This window comes from Podarcis melisellensis, assembly GCF_964234715.1.
Source record: "Podarcis melisellensis genome assembly, chromosome: 1".
Lineage (NCBI taxonomy): Eukaryota > Metazoa > Chordata > Lepidosauria > Squamata > Lacertidae > Podarcis > Podarcis melisellensis.
Window position 1 is genome coordinate 48,873,550 of NC_138528.1, and position 10,211 is coordinate 48,883,760.

The 10,211-nt window shown below is 43.3% G+C and overlaps 1 protein-coding gene across 2 annotated transcripts; it reads right to left on the minus strand.

Moving 5' to 3' along the window:
- Positions 1–486: 486 nt before the first annotated feature.
- On the minus strand, positions 487–10,201 carry NDUFS3 (NADH:ubiquinone oxidoreductase core subunit S3). 2 transcript variants are annotated; one of them, XM_081902491.1, is made up of 7 exons: positions 10,041–10,201; positions 8,545–8,607; positions 7,963–8,060; positions 7,544–7,693; positions 5,800–5,925; positions 1,761–1,880; positions 487–761 (listed from the first exon to the last, which is right to left on the minus strand). In XM_081902491.1, the coding sequence occupies exons 1-7, from the start codon at positions 10,081–10,083 to the stop codon at positions 594–596; spliced, it is 768 nt and encodes a 255-aa protein (XP_081758617.1). In that variant the 5' UTR covers positions 10,084–10,201; the 3' UTR covers positions 487–593. The 2 variants fall into 2 exon arrangements, with proteins under 2 accessions (XP_081758617.1, XP_081758618.1); XM_081902492.1 differs by lacking the exon at positions 10,041–10,201 and adding an exon at positions 9,631–9,731.
- Positions 10,202–10,211: the final 10 nt, after the last annotated feature.

Genomic DNA, 10,211 nt, shown 5'->3' on the forward strand with positions numbered 1-10,211 from the left:
TGGGGGGCACAGGGGAGAGGAAGGGAAGTTCCATTGTGCACGTGGAAGTCTGCTGCACTAGCAGTTGGATGAGACCAGTTTTGCTTGTTTCAACAAAAAAAATCAGTTTTCCAGCTACGCAGAGTACTCAATAATTCTAGGATGGAGCCTTTTACCAAAAGTGAAAAAGCAAGGCTGGAACTTTGGTGCCTGCAGTGTCTCTGGGCAACTGAGGGTCTGTGCTTGCAAACAGTTGATGGTCATAAAGCATGGAATATCTCCTCATTTCTTGAGGCTTTTGTTTCTTTCCAGGGAAGAAGAGTCTACTGTTCACATAGTTAGTGCTCTTTTTAAAACAAAAAACAAAAAACATGACCTCCCCAGTTCTTTGTCCTTTGTATACCTTGAACCCTGCTCCAATCTTCTGGATATTAATAACACCTTATGCATATTTCATAGCCAGTCTGAAAGCTGCATTTCCCGCACATATCAAACAGACAAAAAACCTTATGTCAAGTTTTTTTTATTGATATTTAATATATATAAATACTTAGATCAAACAGGAAGGTGGTGACACAAGGATGTCTCTGGCTTCCTCTCCTTCCTTCCTGCTGCTATTTCTCATCTCCTTTCTTCTCTCCTGCCTCTATCTTGATGGTTTGCGGAGCCTCGCGATAGGCAGGGAAAGTCTCCCAGGGACTGTTCAGATCAAATTTGCGGAACTCCTGAGACAGCTCCACAGGCTCTGCCACCACTCGCTTCACCTCATCATCATACCTGACCTGAAGGAGGAGAAAAGGCATGAAGATGAACAATTGTGATGGCAGTCAACTACAAAAACATATCTGGAATTTTAGAATTAAGCTTCCTACTCGTTTGTAGGTTGCTTAGTATAGATCAACAGTAAATTTTCCAGTTAGTTAAATTTTCCAGTTAGGCGATAAAAGCAGTATCTCCAAATCTACAACTCCTATCATGCCTAGCTAACAGGACCAGTGGTCAGGGATGATGGGAGTTGTAGTCCCAAAACATCTGGAGGGCCGAGTTTGCCTATGCCTGTGCTAAAGCTTCTCAAGTGGAAGTACAGCCTTTTGATTTGTGGGCCCAAAAGTCATAAAGTGTAGGATTCTCAAGACATTATATTATGTAGCATCAAAGGCATGTCTCAAAGGGTGCTTAATGCATGGACTTTTGGTCACAGGGCAGGAGACTAGGCAGGAAAGGGTTAACCCACCCACCCTCCCTAATCAAAAGCACTGCCAGCAGATTCAATGTCGCTTCTGAGGATGAAGTTCCTCCCACATCCAGGACATGACTTCATCCATGCAAAATAGGAACTCACAGACCAAGAGTACAACATGCAACAGCAAAACCATTGCCCTAAGGAGGCTAATGAACAAATATCAGAGAAGAGAAGAGATGGACAAACAGGTGAGCTTCCTTGCCCTTTTCTTACATTCTCTGTTGCCTCTACAGCAGAATAAGATTTCAATGTAACTCAGTTATAGGGTTTGATGTTTATTTAATATTACATTTATATCCCACCTTTCAGCAACAGAGCTCATACACGCTTCTCCCCTTCCCTATTATATCCTTGCCATAACCCTGTGAGAATTAGGCTGAGAGCTGCTGACTGGCCTAGAGGACCTCCTTGAGCTTCCAGGCTGGTTCGAACCATGCTCTCTCTGTTCCAGGTCCTAGTCCAACACTTGAACCACTATGCCATACTGGGCCCCTAGAAGGATTCTGCAGTTGAGTCTAGCTTTTCCAAATGCTCATACCTCCACATATCCAGAAAGAGGGAAGTCCTTCCGGAAGGGATGACCCTCAAACCCGTAGTCTGTGAGGATTCGCCTCAGATCAGGGTGGTTAGCAAAGAACACACCATACATATCCCAAACCTATGAATATGGGAATCAAGTAAAGAAACAGCAAAGTATATCAATTTTGGTCATTCAATATATATATATATATATATATATATATATATATATATATATATATATATATAATATTTTGCTTTCGTAGATTTTCACGGGTACAGGAATGCAGGTTTTGGTGTCCTCGGGTGTCTTCCCGTGTAAAAGTTGGGGTGTCTAGGCGACGTTTCGACGAGGTCTCACTCGTCATCTTCAGGCTGGTGCTTTCGGCTTCTTGTTACTGGAACAGAGCAGGATCTCAGTGTTTGAGTTCCTATAAATACTGTTGAGGGGGTGTGGTGTATAGCCTCCAATGTTCTGGGCAGAGAGGAAGTTCCCAGGCTAGTGTGCCTTTTCTTCTTTTGTTCCTTAATTACTTGAGGGATATCTTGAGTGATTTCTTGAGTGATATCCTGAGTACCACTTAGGTGGGTCATTAGGTGTGGATTAGTTGCTAAAGTCTTTGTGTCTTGACCTCTTGAACTTTGTGAAGAGTTTTTCTGAGAAGATGGCTGTACTGCACTTAGTTGTGCTCTGGCTTGGCTTCGTGTATAGGGGCGAGCTGTGGTTTTGTGGCCTGTGTCAGCCAGATCTGTGTAGGGATTGCAGGGGGGTGCAGCATCCGGAGGTGCCACCATGGTTTGGCTACTGGATGGTGTCTGTAATTTATCTGTGGAGAGGGTCTGGGTTTGGGTCTGGTGTGGTTGATTGGTGATGGCGTTCTGTGTGCCTCTGGATCTGGTGTCAGTTTTTGTGGGGAGGGCTAATTTCCAGATGTCTGGCAAGCGGGATGTGTCGTCACGCTTGTTCATGTTGTGAGGGTGTTTCTCTATCTCGATGGCTTCCATGATTATTCTCTTGTGGTGATGTTCCATGTTAAAGAGCAATTTGGAATCTGCAAAATTAATTTCGTGTCCTGTTTCTTTCATGTGTTGGAAAAGAGAGGAAGTTTTTTCTTCTTTTTTGACGGCATTCTTGTGTTCTGCGATACGTGCATTTATTCGTCTGTTTGTTTGTCCAATGTACGTGGCTGGGCAGACTTTGCAGGGTATTTCATAGACCCCTTGGTTTTCCAACTGGATTTTATCCTTGGGGTTTCTGAGGATATTGGCTATTTTTTGGTTGGTGCAAAAGGCTGTTTTGATATTGTGCTTATGGAGGATTTTGCTAATTTTATCTGTAGTGCCCTTGATATAAGGAAGGAGGGCCATGCCATTGTTTTCTTCTGTGTCTTGGTTTTTGGGGGGTGTTTCTTTTTGGATTAGCTTCGTAACCCTGTTTTGCTGGTATCCATTGGCAATTAACACATTTGAGAGATTCTGTAACTCAGTTGTCAAGTGGTCTTTGTCAGCCAGGCGTTTGGTTCTGGAGATGAGAGTCTTGGCTACGGAGTTTATTTGTGCAGGGTGGTGGTGTGATTGTGCATGTAAGTAGCGGTTGGTGTGTGTTTTTTTCCGGTAGATAGTGTGTCCTAGGGAGCCATCAGGTTTTTTGTAGATTAGGACGTCAAGGAAGGGAAGTTGGTTGTTGGCTTCTATTTCCATAGTGAATTGTATTTTGGGGTGTAGGCTGTTGAGATGTGTGAGGAAGCTATCCAGTTTTTCCTTCCCGTGTGGCCAAATTACAAAGGTGTCGTCAACATATCTGAGCCAAAGTTTGGGTTTGTGTTCTGACTTGTCTAAAGCATTGGTTTCAAAGTGTTCCATGTACAGGTTTGCGATGACCGGTGAGAGGGGTCTTTTCCAACACATGAAAGAAACAGGACACGAAATTAATTTTGCAGATTCCAAATTGCTCTTTAACATGGAACATCACCACAAGAGAATAATCATGGAAGCCATCGAGATAGAGAAACACCCTCACAACATGAACAAGCGTGACGACACATCCCGCTTGCCAGACATCTGGAAATTAGCCCTCCCCACAAAAACTGACACCAGATCCAGAGGCACACAGAACGCCATCACCAATCAACCACACCAGACCCAAACCCAGACCCTCTCCACAGATAAATTACAGACACCATCCAGTAGCCAAACCATGGTGGCACCTCCGGATGCTGCACCCCCCTGCAATCCCTACACAGATCTGGCTGACACAGGCCACAAAACCACAGCTCGCCCCTATACACGAAGCCAAGCCAGAGCACAACTAAGTGCAGTACAGCCATCTTCTCAGAAAAACTCTTCACAAAGTTCAAGAGGTCAAGACACAAAGACTTTAGCAACTAATCCACACCTAATGACCCACCTAAGTGGTACTCAGGATATCACTCAAGAAATCACTCAAGATATCCCTCAAGTAATTAAGGAACAAAAGAAGAAAAGGCACACTAGCCTGGGAACTTCCTCTCTGCCCAGAACATTGGAGGCTATACACCACACCCCCTCAACAGTATTTATAGGAACTCAAACACTGAGATCCTGCTCTGTTCCAGTAACAAGAAGCCGAAAGCACCAGCCTGAAGATGACGAGTGAGACCTCGTCGAAACGTCGCCTAGACACCCCAACTTTTACACGGGAAGACACCCGAGGACACCAAAACCTGCATATATATTATATATATATATAATAAATTTTGCATTACAAATTAATCATATTTTATTATACCATACATTTATTGACTTCCCTCCCCTTCCAAGGTTCATTTAACTTTCCCACCATTCCATTTTGATATATCCATCTAATTCTATTTTCCGATCTTGCATCACTTCAATATTTATTATACTGTTGAATTTACTTTAATGCTGCCAGTGTTTTCAATTGTTCACAATTATTTTCAATATACCCGAGAAAAATTTTCAACTCCTCCTTGAATACCTGTTCTTTTTATTCTCTTATTCTACTTGTTAGACCCGCTAACTCTGCATATTCTAACATCTTAAGTTGCCAATCCTCCTTGCTGGGAACATCCCTCACTTTCCATTTTTGGGCTAGCAAGATCCAGGCCACTGTTGTTGCATAAATGAATAATTTTTTCTGACTCCTAGGAACCTCTGTCTGAATAATTCCTGACAAAAACGCCTCTGGGTTTTTTCCCAGAATGTTGTTTTGAAGATTTTTTTTCATCTCATTACATATCATTTCCCAATATTCTTTTACATTTTTGCTTGCCCACCACATATGAAAGAAAGTTCCTTCTACATCTTTACATTTCCAACACAAATCCAATTCTACATTATACATTTTAGCCAATCTACACAGAGTTAGATACCATCTATGGATCATTTTCATATAGTTCTCTTTCAGTGTGTAGCATGCAGTAAAATTCAAATCATTCTTCCAAAGTTTCTCCCTGGCTTCTCCTCAGATTGTATAAATTTTTCGCCTTTTACAAAGTACAGCAGTTTTGAAACCTAGCTTGTACTGATTTATATGAACAGTTTTATTATCTCACAAATACAAAGCATCAGGCACTCATCAGCTGGCTGAAACACCTCATTGGCAAGGCAGCAAGTGAGATTCAGTTGTATAAATGCTGAAGATTTAATAATACATCAATCACTTGCTTGAACTCTGTTATTTTACATCATTTATATGCTGCTTGGTTGTAATAAAACATCTAAGTGGTTTCAATTGTCCAGAAATGGCAACACTCTCCAAATAATGCCAAACAGAAGTTATCCAGGACCTTAAGGCCTATAGAATTGAGATCATGTCATTGGGAGGGAGTGATTACTGATCAACACCTAAAGGGCCATTGAGCCAAAAGGGACAGAATGTGATGTCTGCAGAAAAGGAATGTGCACACAGAAAACTGCAAGCAGCACCAGGCCCTTTAGGGCAACCTGGGCCACAGTGACTTTGTTCAACTCAAATTAAACAGTGGGCTCTCTCTTCTTCCAAGAAAACATACCAGATCTGTACCCTCTTCTCAAATGTCAACCACCTTGCAGCTTACCTCTCTTTCATACCAGTTTGCTGCTTGGTGCACTGGGACTGCTGATTCAATGGGTGTCAATTCGTCAGTATATGTTTTCACACGAATCCGGGAATTATAGGCTATGGATAAGAGATTATAGACAATCTAAAAGGAAAAGGTAAAAAACAGCATTGTCATGTATTAGTACACATTATCAGATTGCGACATCACAAAAAAGGATAGCATGTATGATTATAGTACAGCCACATAAAAATGGACACAGGGATTTTATTTTATTTTTTAAGTTCCTTAATGGTGAAATGATTTCTAAAGCTAACAGCATATGCAATAAAAGGTCTTGTCTATACATGAAGAAATGGCTACTTCTGATAATGATCATATACCGTATTTTTCGCACTATAGGACGCACTTTTTCCCCTCCAAAAATGAAGGGGAAATGTGTGTGCGTCCTATGGTGCAAATGCAGGCTTTCGCTGAAGCCTGGAGAGCCCCACCGCCAGCCCCACAAGCGCGGGGGACAGCGGGGAGGCGGAACGCCGCCACCCCGCTGTCCCCCGACTTGGTTAGAAGGCTGGCGGGGGGAGAAGCCTGCTCCTCCCCGTCGCCAGCCCCGCAAACTCGGGAGACAGCGGCAGAGGCGCAGCTCGCCCTTCCCGCTGTCCCCCGACTTGGCTAGAAGGCTGGCGGGGGGGAGAAGCCTGCTCCTCCCCGTCGCCAGCCCCGCAAACTCGGGAGACAGCGGGAGAGGCGCAGCGCGCCCTTCCCGCTGTCTCCCGACATGGTTTGGAGGCTGGCGGAGGGCTTCCTCCTCCCCCAGCCCCGCAAGCTCCCAGAGCGATGCCAAAGCTGTGCGCAGCTTCGGCATGGCTCTGGGTCCCGTTCTGGGGGAGGGGGAAGCTCGGGCTTCCCCAGCCCCGCGCCTGGGGGGGGATAATTTTTTCCCCTTTATCCCCCCCCCCCAAATCTAGGTGCGTCCCATGGAGCGAAAAATACGGTATCTCTGGTTTATACCCAAGATTTACAAATTTCTTAAGAGCCCATCTGTCAAAGTTTACAGCACTGTGGCCAGAAGTACTACAAACCCACAACATAGATGAAATGTGATACAAATTTTTATACATTTTTTCAGTCTGATATTGTATTACACTGATGAAACACAATTTTAACTAATTTGAGCTAGAGAAGAATTTGAATTGCTACATTTAGGTCAATCTATGGACACATTTATATATGTGCGAATATTTTAACATGGTTGAGGCAAAGAAAAAAGAAGTTATAACTCTTTTGGACTGTGCAGAGCTGTCAGCTGCTGTTACTAAGAGGGTCCCACAAGCAAATTATAGCTTCCCTTCTGTCAAACTATTATATTTTCAGGTATATTTATAAGTATCCACTTCTGGAAAAAGGTGCTGCTGCTTCTCAAGACGATGCTTGATGACTAAGCAGGTCAATTAGCTGTTTAAGCAATAGAATTCTCTCCCAAAACAAATGTCACTAACATCACACTGTTAAGCACAACCACCATTTCTAGATCAGCGACTACATAGATCAGCAGAACAAAAACTGAGAAAGTAACCCAGAAGTAATATACTAGTAGTCAGTAAGCATGAAGCCAAGGCAGTCAGCAAAACTGAGGGATGGGGCACCAACATGGGGGGAAACTAGGATCCTCTCACATTCTTGTTAACCACGTGAATTTTTTTGGAAGACTGCGGCTTCCTTAGAATCTTCTTTGTAGCATAGCTTGAAGAGCAGCTCCTACCTCAAAGCGGTTCTGTCGAGATGGAACATCGATTGCCGTCAGATCAGCTAAGTTTTTGAACTGGGCGTTGGTGTGATCTTTGAGAAAGGTCAAAACTGGAATGATCCCATCTGGATGAATTAAGATTTCTAGCTCGTTGAAACATGTTACCTGTTAAAATGAGAAATAGTAAAATTTTGTATGGATCAACTTCATCCAAATTCTAAGCACACATACTTAGATAGAAATCTCATGAAAACCAATGAAATGGCTTCCAAATAAACGTGTTGAAAACTGTAAGCAGTTCAGGCTGCATAACAGCAGACCAAGGAACAATTGTATACCTTTCCAGCCCCTTGCAGCACTCATTAGCTTTCAGAAAAGGCTTAGTACTGCCTATTACAGTTTCAAGAGAGAATGATACAGTTGATGGAACTCACCTGGACTTGTTGAACATACTTGGGCAGAATTTCAGCCACATATTCTCCAAAAGCACACAGCTGCTTTTGTGTCACTTCATCCTTTGGTCTAACAGTAGCTGAAAAGAAAGTTTACGGTGGTAAATTCTAAAAAGAACAGCACCAGCTCATAGCCAAGCCAGCTCAATGTTATTCCAACTGCTACCACAGGGATGGGAGCAGTTCAACACTGGTCAACATGGTCAGATATACCTATTGTACCTTTAACTTTTCTGCTGTGTGGGGGGGTTCTTGGGGGGGGCAATCAGCACTATAGGAAACGTAATTATTCAAGGTCTATAGCAGATTAGTGCATGCCTGACAGATAATATAATGCCTAGTAAGCATTCAGTGTCCACAAAACAGATAACATTGTCTCAGAAATCAGAGAGCTTCTATAAATATTAAGTTTACCAGGAACTTAAGAATGAATGAGATGAAGTTCTTTGCACATGTCCTTTTTAACACAATCAGGTGGTACATAGTTTTCACTTAAGAAAACTGTACTTATTGTAATGCAAAGTAAAGGATAAGTTGATCAAACACTAAGCAAGTCAGACTTACGTTGAGTTACAGCAGTATTCCCTTCAAACCGAGCTTGCAGCAGCATTGCAGATCGCCCAGTAACTATAAAGAGAGTGGGGAAAGTGTTAAATCGCCATTATTTACAGCCATAGCATCTACTGATCTCCACAAAGAAGTAGCTTCAAATATACCATAAAAATGTAGAAATAATAAAAGCAAGATGGTACATTAATATACATTTCTGCAAGCGGTAATAAACATGGAATTAATGGTATTTAAGCAGACCAATTGTGAGTAGGACTGCAGTCAAGATAATCTAGTTTAGAATGGAGTGCTGAAACATACCATCTACAGCACTGGTCTTCAACTGGTGGAGTAATCTGAAGTCTATTGCAACAGGAGCATTACCACCATGCAAATATATAGTAAAAGGTTAAGAAATGGGTCCTCAAATGACTGTTTGGGTTAAAAGTGGTTCCTAGGTCTGAAAAGATTGAAGTCTACTGTTCTGCTCAGCAGGAAGCTGCTGACTAGGATACACAAACCCAGGGCCCAAAATAATACCTAGAAACACCTATATCAGCCTGCTCCACATTTTACTAACATCTATACGTAAGATCTTTTCATCTTTTGATTAAGGGTGGTGTAAAAATATAATAAATGGAAATACCTTATTTTATTTTTATTTCTTACATTTTTATACCACCATTAAGAATTATTTTAAAATGGTTTAAAAACCATTTTTGTGTGTGTATAGATTTTATTGTGTGATGACAGCACATGTGGATTTCATATAGATCGCTTCCGTGATTTTTTTTTTAAGTGGAGCACTAATTACTGGGAACTGCAAGTGGTGTCAAATGCTTGCAGGGTTTCTATAGGCATTTGGCTGACCACTGTGAGAACAGGATGCTGAACTATAGTTGGGGCTTTGGACTGATCTAGCAGGGTTCTCCTGACGCTTGTAGAAAACCAAGGACTGCACTGTGAACTCACACTGAGAACTGGAACTGTTTTTAAAAACAGGGATCAACTGCAGTTACCAGTGTCCCTCCAGATGCTGTTGAAAAGTTTAAAACTAAAAACCCAGCAAGGAACTGCTTCGGACCAAGACCGATAACTGACCCATCTAGCTCGGTAAGTATTGACCCGTGCGCTCGTTTTGTGGTTTGTCCATTTATTTGGCATAAGCTGAACCAGGATTTCGAGGAGCAAAGTGTGCGGTGGCGGCGGAGACAGCAGGAGCCGGTGGACAGAACGCCAACTGTTTAGCATCGCTTTCCCCATCATGGCGCCCTCAAGAGCATTCTGGGAACTGTGGTTTTGTGAGAGAGCTGAGAACACCGTTGCAGAGCCCGGCCCCCTCCTGACGGAACTACAGCTCCCAGGATCCTTTAGGAAGGAGGGAGGAAAGAAGGCTATGCCCTCTGCAGACAAACCCCCAGCGTCGCCTCACCAACAACGGCCACAGCCCCTTCAGACTGGAAGCCCTCAGTCTCCTTCTCCCAACAGACCCCGCCAAGTCGCAGGCTCACCTCTCAGGCCGGCCCGAGCCAGCCCTAGCGCGGCCGCTAACATCTTTGCCTGCTCAGGGTCCGCAGCCGGAGCCTCACAAGGACACCGAGCGGACTCGTAAGGCGCACGCGCGCCATCGAGCCCTCTCTCCTATTGGTCCGACGTAGCAGAAAGCGCTGCGTCCCGCTCGC

Excerpts from the sequence above, each read along its gene's own strand:
- NDUFS3 (XM_081902491.1), bottom strand. The coding sequence starts at position 10,083 with ATGTTAGCGGCCGCGCTAGGGCTGGCTCGGGCCGGCCTGAGAG. Across the intron at positions 8,061-8,544 it reads GAATACTGCTGTAACTCAAC|CTACTGTTAGACCAAAGGAT; the intron begins GTAAGTCTGACT and ends CTTTCTTTTCAG. Across the intron at positions 1,881-5,799 it reads CAAACTGGTATGAAAGAGAG|GTTTGGGATATGTATGGTGT; the intron begins GTAAGCTGCAAG and ends CCATATTCATAG.